At 43.3% G+C, this 18,398-nt stretch overlaps 1 protein-coding gene across 13 annotated transcripts in view; it reads left to right on the top strand.

Moving 5' to 3' along the window:
* Positions 1–18,398, top strand: part of Cadps (calcium dependent secretion activator) — a 444,098-nt gene that overhangs the window by 400,703 nt on the left and 24,997 nt on the right. For all 13 annotated transcript variants that reach the window (XM_075988597.1, XM_075988589.1, XM_075988596.1 and 10 more), the window contains one exon: positions 3,864–3,971. In XM_075988597.1, the coding sequence (XP_075844712.1) occupies positions 3,864–3,971 (108 nt within the window). The remainder of the gene's footprint in view (positions 1–3,863; positions 3,972–18,398) is intronic.

Here is an 18,398-nt window from a genome sequence, read left to right as displayed (position 1 = left end):
TCCAAGAGACAGCGTGCACAAAATTGGCCTTCCGACAGTGAAGCAGTACAAATAAGGGGGTTGGTGGGTAGGTTGGTAGGTTGAATGGGTGGGTGTGTAGGTTTAGGATTTTTTTTGAAGAACCAATTCACTGGTATTCCACGCTGACTTATAACAGTCACTGGTGGCCATACCAGGATGTATAGTAGTAAGACATGGCATAAGTTTGGGCATTGTTTGATGATGTCATCCTAGATTTCCAACTCTCATCCCCAGAGGTTCTAATTTTAGGAGCCCTTGGGTGGAGCCTTTATAATCTCTTTCTAAAACGTGTTTCCCATTATTCTGTAAAAATATGGAAACCAGTGGGCTAAGTCAGTAATTCTTGACCTGAAACACCTAGAGAGTTTTGGGGCTTGGGTTTTTTGGTTTTGTTTTCATAAGAGTTGTTGGCCATATTGCTTGGCAGACAAATTAAAAGAGATTCTGTAAACCCGGGCATCCATTTCTACAGTGCTTTCTAGATGCTTTGACATTTGCAACTGGCTTTATAACCCTGCATACAATCGCCTTAAATCATGCCTAGCTCTGATTCTTGTTGTTGTGTTACTGTGAGGTTTCAGACACCGTTTATTTAGCCCCATGGGAGGACTATCACATAAGTTCATTACTACAAAGATTCTTCTCTCACTGAGCCCCACTAGCAGAAGGAGGCACTAGTCCCCATAATTTAGCACATTCTATTTCTTACATCTAGAGTTTGACCCTTATTTGTACAATGGTATTCATACTAAAGGCTTGCTTAAGATACCAGACCTGAAGTTTGTATCCCCTGCTTATCTGGTCTTAGTTTACCTAATCCACAGGGTGCCTTCCTTCTAAGGTGTCTTCCACATGCGGCGGTCACTCAGCTCTACAGTTATTTTCGTGGATTTGTTTAGCTGCTTTCCTGAGTCTGTGTTCTAGTCTGTCAGTCTGCCCTAGCCGTATGGAAGCCATCACCCAAAGGCTGATCCTACCAGGGGGAGACAATGCTGACACAAAGCCTAACTTATCAGTCACTTGTTCAGTCAGGTGTGCTTTTCAGCTGGTAACCAAGCTTGTCAGCTTTCTTATCTACCAGCAGTTTTGATCCCAGCTGTTCTTGCAGGAAGTCTACTTACACTGTACCACCCATCCTTCCTGCCCTTTGCACCCCTGTGATTTTAAATCATATCCTGATTGTAATTGACTCTCTTCTAAGTAACTTAACGTCCACGGCTATGACTGCCTAGCTTCCCCCTGCAAGACCTCCCAGTACATAGGAACAGCTCCCCTTCTTCCCTGTGAACACCAACAGCTGATGAGCCTGAGCATCTAAGGTGACTGTCCATCCGGCCAGAAGAGCACCCTCTCGTTAGCACACTGTTCCCAGGCGTGCCCTGGTTCCCTTCTCTCCACTGCTAGTCCATCAAGGGATGGAAGCCCAACTCATCTGAATCAGGTGTGAGACTCACATCAAAGGAAGGCCCTTGTGAGCAGGAGAAGGAGAACTAATTGTGTCATGACTTCATCTGTATCTGTGTCTTGTCTCCATCAAGTCTCCTTTTCCTTTCTGACGCTAAAGTTGATGCTAATAGTAAGATGTAATATCAAGGAGAAGGGATCATAGTAGTTCAAATTTATGTTGCAATGTTTCAAGCCATTTTTCTCTACATTATTATAGCTGCCAGTCATAATCCTTGATGGTCAGATAGGGAGATATCAATCCCACCCTGTGGTTCTGTTACTAAGGCCCATGGATGCTCAAATGATTCGCATAGTTCCAATTTGGGGTGAAATAATAATCCTTACAGTAGAATGAAGCGCTCTAAAAGGGAGGCTACTAGAGGATCTGGTCACCCATTCATAAGTTTGTCCATCCAGCAAATATTTCCTGAGAACCTAATAGGTACCAGACATCATCCCTGTGTACTAAGAATACAATTAAAAGTGAGTCAAAATTCTGCTCTTCATGGAGTTTATCTTCTAGGAGGAAAGGGCAGATAAAACCCCAAAATTAATACATAGCACAGCATCAACTCTTGGTCAATGGTGTGGTGATAGATGATAGATAAATATATAAATCAATGAGTCACACCAAAGCCTAGTGGAGATGGTGCATGCCTTTAATCCCAGCACTCGGGAGGCAGGGGCAAGTCTACAGAGCGAATTCCAGGAGGATTGTCAGGGCTACAATGGAAGAAATCCTGTCTCAAAGGAAAAAAAAAAAGAGTCAAGCCAATTTGATTTTTTTTTAATCATGCGTTTTTACACCTCAAATGCATGTCCTTTTAAGGAAATGAGTTTTATTGAAAGAGAAGGCATGTTGCAGATACCAGCATTGCAGAGCACTGTTCTGAATAGATGACTTACCAAGAGGCTTTTGCTGGCTTTTGCTTCATCTAACCTCTAAGAGGTACAGGAAAAAGGTTATATCGCAAGTATCCCAAAAGACAGGAAACAATAATAATAAGTTTCTCAGGTTCCCCAGGTAAGGATCCCCATCCTGACTAAGAGCATCTTTTGATGTACAGCTGCCAAAGAGAGAGGAGAGATGTGCCCTCTTAGAACGGATGGCAAGGCTCCCATCTCCTTGGAGAAGCACTATTGTATCACAAAACTGTTACAATTAGAGGACCATCATTCGCAAACTGCTCTATCCATTTGCTGAAAATTGCTTAGAAGTGTAACATTTGATACTGTGGCTTTGGGGTGTCCCTCATTGTTTTTCAAATTAATACCTTGTCATTGTTTCGGCATGTGTTAAGCAATGTTACTAGCATCCTGGGGGCCAAGCATTGGCCCTTTGCTTGATAATTGTAAGCTTTGTATCAGGGGGGGAAAAAATACAGTCCCACTGTTTCCAAACCTTCCTCATTTTCACCCTGGAAATTACACGGAAGTGTTAACTAACTTCAATTTGCAGGGCCTGACAGTCACGTCTTGTAGCGAAATGATACTTTGTGATCTAAGGTAAATCACAGTAATGAAAACTCATCTTTTTAGTTATTAGCAAACATACAACTCTACTGTAGAAATTTAAGAGGTGTGTGGCAGCTCTCCTAATGACCCATATTACAGTGTTTTAATGGGTTTCTTTGGAGATAACTTTGATTTTTGACATCTCAAGCAGTGCACATTCTGTTTTGTTTTGGTTGGTATTTTGTATCTTATTTTTTTTCCACAATAAATCATTTCCTAAGTACTGGATGAAGAACCTGCCTACCTTTCCAGAAAATATAATTAATTTTAAAACCAACCCCTTTTCTTTTTCTTCATTCATTCATTCATTCATTCACTCATTCTTTAATTTTTCTTTTCTATCCCTAGAGTTCCAGGCTGCACTGGAAGTCAGGACAAATGACTTAGGGTCTTTTTCTAAGTAAAATACACACAAATACTTACCAGATATTGCCAGACTGAACCCCCTTGAGAGGGTCTTGAATTGAAGGGAATAGTCATTGAAATAGAATTCCTGAAGTACTTTCTTATTTTACTTTACAAAAGAGAAAGGAGAAAAATAGAAGAAAACAGGATATAGTGAGTTTTGGTTTTTGTTTATTTGTTTGTTGGTTGGTTTTTAACTGTGGTCTGAAGCAAAGCCAGAGAATGTCCCTGGGTGATCTAGAATTTGTCCATCAGCTAAGCATTCTAGGGGAAAAATAGTGTAAAAGTCCCTATAAAATTCTATTCCTATCTTTTGTAAGTGTAAGAGTCTAGTATCCGTTCCTTCTGGTCCAGCACTCAATATCATGACCATAAAAACAGAGCAAACGGGACATGGGCAGAGGAAAGGTAGACGGGTGGACAGTGCCCATCAAGGTCTGAAAGGTTCATCTTCATACTTTTCTGTTTCTTTGCAGAAACCTGGGATGGATGTGGCCGATGCCTACGTGACTTTCGTCCGCCACTCTCAGGATGTCCTACGTGATAAGGTCAATGAGGAGATGTATATAGAAAGGTTATTTGATGTAAGTAAATGCCTTCTCCTCCTTGCAGCCCAAGGAGGAGACCCTCCAAAATGTGACAGAATAGGAGACAGGAGGATAAGTCACATTTTGAAAAAAAAAAATGGATTGGTCCTGATTCAAAAAGAATCTCTTCCTCTCCCTCTACCTTAGGCTCTTAACTGTCATGTCTGTTCTGAACCCACTCCTGGTGTGGCTGTGTCTGAGTCCCAGTCTGTGTGGTATGTGGTCAGCACCCAGCCTCTCGGCAAGCAGGCATTTTCTGTACGGAGCTGGTGGGGCAGAGTCCTTGAACTGGCAAAGACCTTCTTCTGTCCCCATCTTCCTCCTTGCAACCCGGCCTCGAGTAAGGGACACAGTTCCCATTGGGAAAGCTGAGGCCAGCACCCCCGTCCTGGGGATAGCGCCTCCATGATCCTCCATTGTGAGTGTTGCCAAAGGCTTATATGTGAGTCACTTGCTCAGTTTCTTTTGTGATCCATAGTGCTTCCTGTCCATCCACCTACCTCAGCAGAAGTGGGTAAAACCAACAAAAGCCAAATACAGTGGGCTGCCACATCAACCCAAACCAAAACACAGAAAATGCAGGCTTCCGTGGGTGAGTGGCTCTCAGGAAGACTTAGTGCTATTGCAAAGTAAGACCCTGAAGTCAAAAGGAATCTGCCTCGGTCTCAAACTGTCTTTCTGTCTGTCTGAAGCCAAAGCAGATAGAATTAGGTCACGTACCCAGGTATACTGCTTCTAGTTTCCCCCAAGTCTCCCTGAGAAGACCCAGCCAGAGTGCCCTGGAGCTGGTGTCCTGGTCTCCGTGCCTCTCTGTCACTGTGCAGACTACTGCCCCGTGAAACGTGAGCTCCTCCTGTCCAGGTTGTTGTATTTTCAGTGCCAGCCGAACATTAATGTTTTGCTCAACTGTGGAACCCTTGTTTCTGTATTTTTCCTGTAATTGTGTTCACCAATTTACGCTGTGTTTTGTGTGTTTTTGTCCCGTAGCTAAATGAGCTCATTGTTGGCACTGCTTTCGGATGCTGCCGCTTCCGGCTCTCCGTGCTTTGTCTTCCAGCTTATTGGCTTTCCTAGTGTGTGCAAAAGGCTCCTTGTTCTCTCTTTCTTTCTTCCTCTTCCTTTTCCGATCACCTCTGTTCTCCACTCCACACCCCTCTCTCCTGCATCACCTTCTTTGGACAAAACCCTTGTTACTTTTTAATTCCCACTCGTCCTCTCTCCGATGAAAATGGAACTTATCTCTCATGTCAAATGTTTTATCACATTATATCAAGTGGCATGAATTGGAATCAAATAATCTTCCTGTGTACATCTTCTAGCATGACCCACATCCACCGAGAATGCCTCATACATGCATAAAGCTCACCAGTGGGGCCTCCCCCTCTCTGCATGCGTGCCTCTATGAAAGTCCTGAGCCCAGTTTGTCTGAGGCATTGTTGCCCATCCAATAGGCATTGAAAACAGACCTACAGCACCCTTGGGTCCGCTGAGGGGTGTGGATTCTGCCCATCTCCTCTGAATTCAGTTCCAAATGAGAAATTTTCAAGAAGCTTGTGGATTGCTCTTTTCAATGCCTAGGTTGCCTGGTTGTTGTTTTTTTTTTTTCCTTTGATCGGTATCTTCTGGTTTTAAGTTTTGTGGTGTGGTGTGTGTGTGTGTGGGGGGGTGTGTATGTGTTATGTGTTTGTGTGTGTGTGTGGTGTGGGGGGGTGTATGTGTTATGTGTTTGTGTGTGTGTGTGTGTGTGGTGTGTGTGTTCCTGTATGAATGTGTGTGCTGATAACCTACGATCCCCGAAATTTTAAAACATCTAGTACTGAATTTGATGCTTAATCTGTGATTTAGCCTGTCTCTTTATTGACAAAGAATCTACCCTTCTCGCTTCTTTTTTTTTTAAAAAAAATTAAGAACGCAAGAAGAAAATTTTGTTTGAAGGTATTCCTGTTAAAGGCTGGGAGGCAAATGGTCATTTGATTGGCTCTTTGTAAGGGAATTGCAACCAAACATTCACTTAGACGTTAAAAGGGAGCCTTGTCTGGCACCGATGGGGGAAAACGGATTTGTCTAACTAAAACACAAGCACATTCCAGCCCTCTGTGCTTTAACATGAATCAGTCATTAAAAGAAATATTCCTAAGAATTCACTTTGCAAAAGCAAGTTCTGTCTCCGGGTATATGTCGGGGGGTGGGGGAGAGATCCTTTCAGAATTTCACAAGTACATCCAGCCCCTTGTAGTAGTCCACAAAGCCAGCATCAGTGGCAGCAGTAAATCTCTGAGAAACCGCCCCCCCCCCACACACACACAGTTTGGTTTCACATTGCCCCAATTTTCTTTCTCTCTCCTGCACTGTCTTAACTTTCCTCTTGCCATCATACGGTTTTACCATTCTAACCCTGAGAGCCGTTCTATACTCTTCACCCTAACCTCCTAGGGACCAAAAAAATAAAAAAATAAAAAATAAAAAATCACCTTTTAGGAGCTTGTTTAGACATGAATTTCTTGGCCATTTACTTTCTTATTCCCCAAATAACCTGGTCCCCCAATTTACAAGATCTGTTGGTGCTAGGCAACCTAACGGATGTGGCACAAAAATAAATAAATAAGATTTTAAAAGTTATTGAATCTGTCACGGATTTAAAACATTTGTCATTTAAAAACCCAGAGCTTCTCAAAAGCTTCATTACCATGCAGCTTCAGTAATTTAATTCAGGACTTACTGTTTTTCTATAATCTAGGGGGAAATCATCAGATTACCAACATGTTTGATTATTTTTCGGCTTCTGTTTCCTCAAGCATGGTGTTTATTCCTTTGCGTTCATGCCCTGTAAAACTCCTGTGTCCAGAAAGCTAAACTGGCAGTATCAAGGCAGAAGGGTCCCGTGAATGCTGCCATTGCCCGGGTCCTCTTGCGCTGAACTTGCTCTCTAATGAAGGGGGTCCTGGGCCAGCTTCCTAAACAATTGGCAGAAATCTATTGAGAAATACTTGTTGATCTGAGCGATTTCTCTTCCAAATTGTTGCATTTTGATAAATGGCAGAAATGAATAATAGCAAATTAGCATTTTGAATGAAGAAAAAAAAACTATATATCTCTGAGATTGTTTGCTGTTTGGGGTTGTTGGTTCCCACTGCCGTGTCAGTCTCTGTTTTTCTGTCCCTGCTGGCATCTGTCATTTCAGAGGCATGTACTAAGAGTCCTTGTTGTTTTAACTCTGTTTCGAGTCTTAGCTTTATTTATCTGATAAATCCCTTGAGTTCTTGCCGTTTGTATTGTTTCTCTCCCTTACTATTACTGCGTGTACTCTGGCAGGAAGGCTGGATGGCTTTCAGTATATGTTTGTCTATAAGAATATTTTGGATCCTAGCTGGTCACTTAATGGCTTATTTTATGTTTTAACAAGGTCTCTATCCAGTGATTTCTGAGCTGTTTCTTTCTCCGCTGCATCACTGTGCTTTTGGCTGGGAGTGGGTGCTTGTGGGAGATTAGCAACATAGCAGTTAGGGCTCTATATTCGATTCTCTGCATTTTATATCTATTTTATTATGTGACTTAAAAACAGACTTTCCAAATTCATCTCCGCTGTTTATTTAAAATAAAAGCAGGCATTCTATAAGTTTTTGAAGAAATGCATTTAGACATAATATTGTCTACCAGGTATTTACTTTTTTTCAATGAAACTCTCCCTGCGTATTTACATATTTAGTTTATATAGTCTTTCTATAAAATACCAACAGTACTTCTTTAATAATATACCTTTAAAAGGGGCTGCATCCATCCAAATAATGTTCTGGTGAGAAAGGAACCCCTAAGCCATTCCCCATGGTAATTCAGAACACTTGTATCTGCTTCTCTTTTTTGTGATTTTTCAGAGGAAAAAAAAACTGAAGCACAATTATAATGTTTTCACTTGCTGAAAATAAGATTTTGATATTGAGAAACAAAATATCCAGACATTTAAATCAAGCAAATATCATAAATATATGTAATAGTGAGTTTGTAGCATATCGGTGGGACTGAATTTTTAAAGGAAAACCACATCGCTCTAGGATTTGAGTAGAAGCTTTGCCTCCTTGTCAATTATCAATGCTTTATAAAAACCGTGGGTTGCAATAAACTCCGTGCTCTGAAGGTAGCAGGTAAGCAAGGATGCTCAAGGAGAGAAGAGCCTTCCCGTTGGAGTGTCCGTAAACCATGCAGATGGCTTTTCTTTTCCTCCTTCTCTGGTGATTAATTCAACATCTCCTTCAAAACAAAACAACCCCCCCCCAAAAAAAAAATGCTTTCCAAAATTAGACATCAGATCAGCGAGAGAAGCACCTAAGATTTCAAGGTCTAAACGAAAATTAATTTATTTCCTTTCCTCCTTGTACTTCTTGAAGACACAGACCGAGAAGAAAATCAGGATTAAAAGAGATGTGCTTAGGGGGAGTTCATCTGCTTAAACCTCACAGGCTCAGAGCGGAATGATTAAAAAAGCCATCTCAAACTTGGACGGAGTCCACACTGGCGATAATGCCGCACCCGCTCCAGCTTTCTCCCGCAGGTCCTGTGTCACCGCGAACCAGGCCCGGGGAACATTTGACTAGAGATGATACATGGATTATCTAGGTCAATTATACACTTAATCTGCCTTCTGGGGGATTAAGCATTTACAGAGAAGACTCCGCATTTGGCTTCTCGCTGGCAGTTTTCAGATCAGGAAAAGGCCCCTTACCACACAGCCTTGTAAGAGCTTAATCAGGCTGTGTGGACAGACTCAGAGGGATCTGCCGCCTGGCATCCTCTGCCTCGCACAGATTTCGATTTGCTGTTCCGTTCTCAAATCGAGTTATTTGTTCACTTTCTGTGGCAGTACAATAATTGGGTGTGAATATTTCCCTCTGACGCGGTAATTTAAAACATGAACCCTCTGCCTATTAAAGCATGTTTGGGGGATTTATATAGGAATCCACTGATGGCCTTGTTTTAATCGCCTTATTAAATTATAAGGGCCTGTATGTGTGAACAGACATCAATCAAAATAGGAACCCTGCCGCTCCAGGAAGTAAGGACTGAAGGCAGGCTACAACATTATGTTACTAAATCCATAAGGTATGCCACCAACTGCCAGATGAGGCAAACTGCTTCCAAACAGGCAGTGGGGAGAGACGATTGCATTCACCAGTTCAATGGGCTGCAGTTCTTAAGATCTGAATGGAGAAAAGCAAGGTGCGTGGCTTTCTAGACACCGAGAGAAGAAGTTCTCTCTGCTCTTACAGCCACCTTGGTGCACTGCCCAGCACCGTGCCCGGAGACCCTGCCCCTGGCCCTTCAGACCTGATCTGCATGACTTTACACAAGGTCCTTAATCTCTCAGAGCCTTCCTCTAGGTTACAGGGGTGGTAAAAGCAGAACCTTCCTCGGGCACTGTTAGGCGTGAGAGATGCCAAGTCCCTGTGCAGCATCCGGATCTAAGGAAGCATTCGGTAAGTGTTAGCTACCACCCTCCTTATTTTCATCTCCAACACTGAAATGGAAACGCGTTCCTTGGCTGGTCTGTCTTGCTAAACAAAACTCCGTACCTGTTCTGAGGTGTGTAGGCGCCTCTCTGCTGCTTAAGATGTTAACCAGAAGCTCGCTTGTATTCCTTGTTGTAGAGTAGCCTGGTTATTCTTACCTTTTCTAAAAAGAATTTCAGAAGCAGGCAGCGTAATTGTTGATAATCAAAAACGGTGCTCAGAAGTTATCTAGAGTGGGCTAGTGGCCTTGGGCTTCCCTCTGTAAGCTCAGCAGCCACCTCTGTAAACAAATGGGCTTCTTACAGTTATAGCTGTTAAAGATTCAGTTCTTAGTGCCTGGCTTTGAGTTAGAGCCTTTTCACGTGTTGGGGAAGTGCTCCACTACTGAGCTGCATCCCCAGCCTTGAGTAAACTTCCTCACCAGAAGTAAGCTGGGGTTAACCCATCAGCAAAACCAGGGTAAAAACAGCAGCGCAGAACTGGCCTTCCGGCCTTCCAGCCTTCTGGAAGGTTGTTTTAGCAGAGAAGTAAGAAGAGGAAGAAGTAATGGGTGCCTAATTGTTAATGCCGTATGTAGAAACAGTAAACATTGAGAAAACATGGCTAAGCCAATCTAAGACCCTTGAGATGTGATGTTCCCCAAAACCAGGGATGGCCAACTGAATATTCGTTCTTTCCATTTCTTTCCTGATTACAATCACTGTGTGCATTTTCCCAAAAGAAATAAGCAAAGCTCGCTGTGTTTCAGTTCAAGATCTCTGAGTTCCATGCCAGTAAGTGTTCACCTAATATGTTGTCTGTGTGCATCATCCCTCTAATACTCTTTGTAAGAAGTTTGCGCGCACCGGGACCCAGTGCCAAAGAACATGTGCAGGCAAGGCTGTGCGTGATGTCACATGCGTCTCTTTTCAACCAGCACTGGCCCTCTTTCCACGCTCCTGACTTGGTAGAGGGACCACCGTGCCAATAGCTCTGCAGACTGGAGGAGTTTATTACCGTCTAAACATAGAACTGATTTGTTGAGGGGGGAAAATCAAGCTGAATTCAACCAAGTAGTTCTCTTAAACATAATTAGTAACTTAGCAGAAACCAGGTTTTTTTTAAAAAAAAAAAAAAAGCTGTTCTTTGCATAGGAGAGAGTCTCTGAAGCTAGCTTTAAAGGAAGAGGAGCAGGCACAAAGGCCATGGCACAAGCCAACCAGGTACTGAGCACAGGGCTAGTTTTATAAAACACATGCCAACATCTGAACTGGATGAAGGAATCTGAGGACATGGCCTGGTAGTGAGGGGATGCGTCTGTGTGTGTGCACACACGTTCAGAGGCCGGAGGTTGTTATCCGATGTCTCCCTCAATAGCTCACCTCCTAGTCTCTAAGACATGGTCTCTGCTCATCCTGCAGCAGTCCAGTTCAGCTAGTCTGCCAGCCTTTGAGCCTTAGGGATTCTCCCTTCTGCCTCCCGACCTTTGGAATCGCAGGCACAAATCTCTTGCACCATAGGCAGCTTTTAATGTGGCTGTGAACTCACTTGCATAATGGCAAGCACTTTGACAACTGAGCCCTCTCCCCGTCCCCTGGTCTGATACTTCTTAAGTCATTGTGACTACCTCCAAGAAGTACGGGACTTGTGAATTTGATCTAGATAAATCTATGACATTAGGAAGGTTTCTTAGTTAATTCTCAGAATTTCTTTGAGGTTGTCAGTCTGAAACGAAGCCACCTTGTCAGCCTGATGTTGTGCTTTTCCATATTTTTCAGGTCACGTTTAATTTGAACTGTGACCTTATCTCTTTTATCCTCAATCACAAGGCAAAAGACTGTGTACACCCCACCCATCTGCTAGGCCACCCTTTATATCCTGTGTGATTATATGTGACTGAACTGGAAAATTGATCCATGACCCAGCCAAGGAAGGAGACAGTTGACTCTTCCACTTTCTGTACCTGGCTTTGAGCCCCAAAGTCCTGGCATTTACAACATGACCTGGGCCATGCAATAGGGACTTGGAAGAGACACATTTTCCAGGAAGGATACAGGCATTGGCAGAGGATAGGGAATGAGAAGTTGCACACATCTCTCTTCTTGATTCGTAATTGATTTTACCTGTTACTCAAAACATACAACAGGTGTGTTGTATGTGAATATATGTGAATATACATGTAATATATACTATATAAAAAATAGAATGTGTGCATATGTATATACATATTGTATATATGTGTCTTTAAGGAAGGTGAGTTATCATAGCTAAAAGACATGTACTAAGCATACATATTTAAATTATAAAAAATCAATTCATCTTCAAAAAGTCTATGTTCACAGCCACTCACAGCCTCAGTGACTTCAAGCTCTCTTTACGTCCCATTGTGTACATCAGCTTTGCACAAATTTTCTTGTATTTACTGCCCTTCTTGCAATACATGTAATTTTAACCAGATCGTTAGCCAATGCAATAAACCTCTACTGGTAGATGGGTCTCTTTTTTTTTCAACAATGATAGACAAAAACTCTACTAAGATGAGAGGGAAAGGAAAAAGTAGGAAGATGCTTCTGATCCCTCTAGTCCCCTGCTGCAATTAATCTCATATGCAAATATAAGTTCTCTTTTACTCTGTGACCTCCACAATACCCAATAACAATAAAATAAGCGTCATTGATTGCTTTGAAATTGGAGTCATAGGTATAGAAAGTTATTTGTCGGTGCTGGACAGAGCCTAGGGCCTTGTGTATGTGTGTGTGGGGGGGGGTACTTTACCCCTAACTACACCCTACCCCTTAAAACATATCTCTATCTCAAGTGGACATGGCATTCTTCTCTCCTTGCTGGGTAGTTGGGGTATCAGCAGGCTTGTCCATAGAAAAGATAAGGGGCACCAGCAGATCCAGATCAGTTATATAAGATGGGAGATTTTCTCCAAAAGGAATTATTTTCTTTGCTAGCATCCTGGCAGATGTCCATTTCAGTACCATGTCTTGAAATGGGTCTTCTAGATACTTCTTCAGCTACTTCCTTCAAAGGCCATCATCATTTGAAATAAATCTTATTTAGTGTAGCACAAAACCAGTCTTCAATTTTCTCTGGAGCCCGTGTGGTACAAAGAGTTTAGCTGGTTGTCTTGCGAGAACAGCTTTCTTGATTCCAGGAGACATTTGGTGAAGACAGTTAATTTGTTTTCTTCTCCAGAGGAGAATGTTCCGTTAATCATCCTAAGAAGCCAGGCTGATTGCTCTGTTACATTAAGGTCACAATATCCGTGTTAACATGACCTGCATGATACTTTTGTGTCTTAGAAAAGGTTTCTCTCATTTTCTTATGGCAAACTTGTGGCATGGAAGCTGGAAGTTAAGCTACTCATGCTCAAGTGTGCACGTACACACACACACACACACACACACACACACGCACGCACACATGCACGCACGCACACAAGGATACAGAGTAGTCAAGGCACATTCTGTAGAAGTAGAAAAGATATACTAAGTTAATGTTTCTCACTGATTTGTTTTTCTCCCTGCCAGGCTCTGTAGAGGTTAAGGCTACTGTTTCAGGGTTTTACTATCTCTTAGCCTCATTGCACAAGGCTTGTTGTATATTGTTATTCTTTATTTGCTTGAGGGTTGTTTGGGGTCTCCCTCTATTGCCCTGGCTTGCCAGGAATTTACCTAGACCAGAATGGCCTCTTAAGTTTCAGTAATTCGTCTGCCTTTGCCTTCTAAGTTCCGGGATTGTAGACCACAGGTGTGAGCCACCACATCATTTGTCCCTAATCATAGAATCTAATATATCTTCTCTAGGCTCCTGGCACTCAGAGTACAGTCAGTGGTCCCCCAGTGTCAGAATCACGGGGACGGTGTAGAAGCTGCATGAGAACAGCCGCACTCAACCAGGGTCCTCTGACTTATCAAATACAAACCAAAGCTCAGAAGCTAGTGAGTAAACCCAGTGTTTTTCAAACGTACTTTCCCTCACCAAAGAGGAAGAAGCAAATTTTACATCAGTAGTAAAGTACTCACGGAGCATGCATGAATCTCACACACACAATGCAAAAAAACAAAAAAGTTAAGGAACAAAAGTAACTTTGTAGACTAGTGCAAGGAGCATTAAGGACCAGGGACACACACACATGCATGCACGCACTTTGTAAACCAATGTTTATCTTCACTGCATGAGATGCCTCTGGTATGTTCTGTTCCATGGTTCAAAAATCTTGGTGGTAAAAAAATTTCCCCTGAACAGGTTTCAGCCCTCAGTTTCTAGCACATTATTTAAAGCAAGGTCCTCGTACTTGGCCAGATAGACATTTTGAGCTGTGTAATTCTTGGTTTGGGGAGATAGTCTATGTTCTAAAGGGTGGAGTCACATTCCTGACTCCTGCCTGAGATGCCAGCAGCAACCACCATTCCCCAAATTATAGCAACAGATGGCTCCAGGTAGGACCAAATATGCCCTGTGGGTAAAATCATCCCTGTTTGTGAGCCCTGATCTGGAAGGGAAGAGGCTGCTGCAGAAGAAGGTCAGTCTTCCTCCCTTGGTGGGCATTGTGAATTCCTCTGTGAGTCCACTATCGCATATGAATTGATGAGGAGACCAGGGATGAACTAAATTCTTGTTAGAAACTTAAGAAGTCCATTGCGCACCCAGGAGTTAGCTCAAGAGTCTGTGCTGGGGGATTTGGAGTAGTGATGAGAAGAGCTTGGGAACTAGCTCAGACCCTGTGACTCTCTCACTCTCTCTAGAACTGTCTTAAATGGTTTTGCCCAATGGCTTCTCTTTCCTTTTTGAAATTATATAGGGACCTTGACTAGAAAGGGAAAAAGAAAGAAAGATAAGAAATATGGTGGGGTGGATGGGGGGCACAAGACTTTATTCCCAGCACTTAAGAGGCAGAGGCAGGCAGATGTCTGTGTTCAAAGCCAGCCTGGTCTACAGAGCAAGTTCCAGGGCAGCCAGGGCTACACAGAGAAACCCTGCCGAGAGAGAGAGAGAGAGAGAGAGAGAGAGAGAGAGAGAGAGAGAGAGAGAGAGAGAGAGAGAGAGAGAGAGAGAGAGAAGAAAATAGCTGCTTCTACCTGGTAGCACTTTGGCCATTTTCTCATGTCAGAACTTCTAAAGATTCCAGGAAGTTTCAGCAAATCCTTCATTTACACCCAGTTCCCAGCCCACAGGAGAATGCTTTTCAGTCAAATGTTCTGCTTAACTCCAACCAAGGTGACTAAAAGTCCAGTCAGGGGAATCTGGGGATTCTCCCACAGCGGGGATCCTCCTGTCAGTCAACTTCAAGGGTGTCATCGCTGGCCATCTTGAATGGCCTTGCCTGCCTTTGGCGGAATTTTCACTGTGACTAGCCAGTCATGCCAACAGAATTGTAGCTCTTATCCAAGATGTGGTTATTCCTAATTACCAGGTCTGTGTGCCAACCACACATTAATTTCATACAGGAAAAAAAAAACCTTTTAACTAGGCTCCCATGTAGCTCAGACTGGCTTTGAACTCACCACATAGCTGCTGATAGCCTTGCGTGCTGTCTCCATCTCCTGACAAGCACCCTACCCACTGGTCTCCATCTCAGACCCCCCCCACCCCATTTTTTAAAAAGAACAAATAATCCGTAAAATGAGCAAAGTCAAAAGCCAGTGAGATGGCTCAGCTGATAAAGGTGACTACCGCACCTACTAGACTGATGGACTAAAGATGGCCTGAATTCAATTCCCATCCCACATAATGGAAGAATAAAATCCATCCCACCCATCCTCTGACCCCAACACACACACTGTCAAGTACAGGGACCCGAGTGTGCGTGCTCACGCATGTAAGAGCACACATGCACACAATAAATGAAGATTTAGTTATAAGCTCAGCAATGTTAGACTCATGGATTGTTTCCTAGTTAAATCCACTAAGTCACCTTTTGAGGAAATCTCTCTTCTTTTTGTTCAGAAAATATATCTTTGACTTAGGAACTCATCCTGAGATGGAGAAATCCTAGCTCATAAGGGCTGCTTCCTTGGAGAAGCCTAAATTGGGCATTTCCTTATGGTGTGACTTAGTTCTACAGAGAACAGTTGGCCATATCTGGAGACATTCTGCACTCTCTTACCTTGGAGTTTGGGGGTGTGCTGAGGTCAGAGGTCAGAGATGCAGCTTAACATCTGTGCAGTTCACAGCACAGACTCGCCACCCAATACAAATCCACCCTGTGAGAAGTATCCACAGTGCATAGATGGATGGATGAATAAATAATAAATAAATACCTGCTCTGCTGATTGATGCCTCTGCCCACATAAACCCTTTGTCTTAATAATGCGGGCTCTTGGAGTTTTGAGTTTACATAAATCATTGGCATTATCTCTGACCATTTCATCCACCAAAAGACTCTAGAGATACCTGGCAGACATATCAAAATCTTGTCTCAAAAGTCCTTTCGACAAGCATCATCATAAGATATCCTTCCGGAGACTAAAACATAAACACCAAAGAATCATTGGCCCCCAACTTTCTCAGCTTGAACTTAGCACTCGCCCATGCACAGTCCCCGTGGAGCTCTTGGATAGTGCTTGAAAGCTAGCATGTGGCTCCCTTCCCTCTGTGGGAAGGGTCCCATCACATCTGAGAGGAGCTGGTCCCCTTCTATCATGAAGGCATTGGAAAAATACACACTTTACAGCCAGACATCCCTGAGCTCAGTACAGGATCCCCAGGCCCATTTCCTCTTCTGTAAAAAACGTGGTTGAAATAAATGGACTCCCACTCTCTGGATTCAGAGAGCTGAACAAGGCAGTGCCTGTTGAGCAGAGACTATGGGGCACACATCACAAAAAAAAATGGCTCTGTGAGTCTTTCCTCACACTGCTGTCGTCGCTGACTTCAGAGCCTAAAGCCAGCCCATCCCCTTTTCTGATGTTCAGGATGCGTTAGGTGGCGATAACGTCGATTTGTTGGGATCTGAGCACAATGACAGCCTATGATCATAGGACATGACAGCAAGCATCAAAGAGCCTGGCTGTGTTGCGGGACCCCATCCCCATGATTGAGGGTTGGCTTCGTAGAGCCCTTGTCTAGAATATGTGGTAAAGTCCTGGGTTCCGTCTCTAGCAATAACAAATCCGCTTGAGAGAAAGGGTCAGGAAGGTCCAGGGCCTGAGCTGGCTCTGTACATCTACACATGCCCAGTACTGGGGCAGAGGATAGGTGGAAGTTGGTGCTTAAACACTAAACAAGGGAGCACTGTTCCATCTGGGGTGTCTTTGACTCCCCTGACCCTGTAACTTCTCAACTTTATTTTTTATTTTGTTTGTGAGACAGGGTATTACCACATAGGCCAGCTGACCCTTGCCTCCACTTCTCACCTGGTAGAATGACAAATGCCACCACATCCAGCCCAACTGTACCCTGTGCACCCTATACACTTGACTTAGAGAACAGGTGTGTATGTGTACACAAGTGTTTATATGTATAGGCTTACATGTGTACAAGCATGTATACATGTGTGTTCACGTGTGTGGTGAAGTCTAAGGTAGAACTGGCATGTGATTCTTCACACTTAAGACCCCCATCTTTGTAACCAAGCAGTTTGCTGACCAAGCAATCACTTCATGCTGTTTTGTGGAGAAATTCAGAGTATGCACCCCTTAACTTCATAGTCGTGATGGCTCTGGCCAAGGTTATAGATGAATCTACTTTGCAGACATTGGCTGTTCCATTAACCTCAAAGCCTGGAATTTTAACTAGAATGCATGTTTCTGCCTTTTCATATGTGCTTCTTATCCAGGACTGGACGCTAGACTGCCTTATATGGGTCCCAGTTTAACCATGTTCTCATACTAGCCTCCATCAGACATCCTGTGTCCGTGGATGTCTAAAACTGATGGGACTCAAGAATCGGTTTGGAAATGAGTTCTAAGGGTTGGATCCGGCCAAGAATAGCTAGCTTGGAGGACCAGTTCCCCACCGCTGGTGATCCTGTTCCCCAGCATGCATTGGACAGCATGAGGGAGGGGTGCTGTACTGCCCTCTAATGGGCAGATAGCAAAAGTCCCACAATGCACAGCCTGCCCCACTCCCTACCACTCCACAGAGACCACGGTTTACCTGTTCAGATATCAAGAGTTCTGAAGCTAATGGATCCAGATTTTTAGGACAAAAGATACCAAAGGGTGTGTTCATTTCTAATTGTTGTTCATAGCAACCATACCCTGTATTCCACAAGACAGCTTCTTATCCTTTTCCCCTGTAGCCGCACTGGGAAGAGATCAAATGTACCATTATTTTTGTTTTAAGACAGGAAATCTGAGGTCCAGAATTAGCTTAGTCAAAGTCCCCGAAGCTGAAAGCTAGATCCCTTGCCCTGAGTCAGGTCTCAGCCCTGGAGCCGTCTCAGGAGTCAGCATATATAACTCTTCAACAATTATTTGTTAAGCAGGTCACTGATGAGTCCCTGACTGAGCCCTGCTTTCAGTATCTTGTGTCCTCTTTCTAACGTACTTTCTATAGTCATTAAACCTTTCAAGGATATAAATATTGATTTTTTATAATCACCTTTAATTCAAAGTACAGTGTTCTGATTAATTTAATGGGCAACAAAATTTTAGCCCCTTTAATTATTTATTTATTTATTTATTGTGGGGGTGCACGTATTTGAAAATCAGAGAGCAGTTGACAGATGCCAGTTCTCTCCTCCCACCATGTTCCAGGACCTGTAATTCGGGTCATTTGGTTTGATGGCACCTCACCAGCCTCCACTTATTGTTTGTAGTTATTCCAAGATTCCTTTGAGAGTGTTCCCTGCCTCGACCACTTTTGACACACGTCCTGGGATACCTTAGTTCTGTTTCCTACCTTCCTGTGCAGCAGAACCACCTTCGTTGGGTCACAATCACCCCTGCATCTGGTTTTCTTATCCTGCTGATCCCTGGGTGTCATTCTC

Source organism: Microtus pennsylvanicus, chromosome 10 (genome assembly GCF_037038515.1).
Source record: "Microtus pennsylvanicus isolate mMicPen1 chromosome 10, mMicPen1.hap1, whole genome shotgun sequence".
Taxonomy (NCBI): domain Eukaryota; kingdom Metazoa; phylum Chordata; class Mammalia; order Rodentia; family Cricetidae; genus Microtus; species Microtus pennsylvanicus.
Note: the sequence above shows the minus strand (reverse complement) of the source record. Positions and strands in the feature narration are given on the sequence as shown.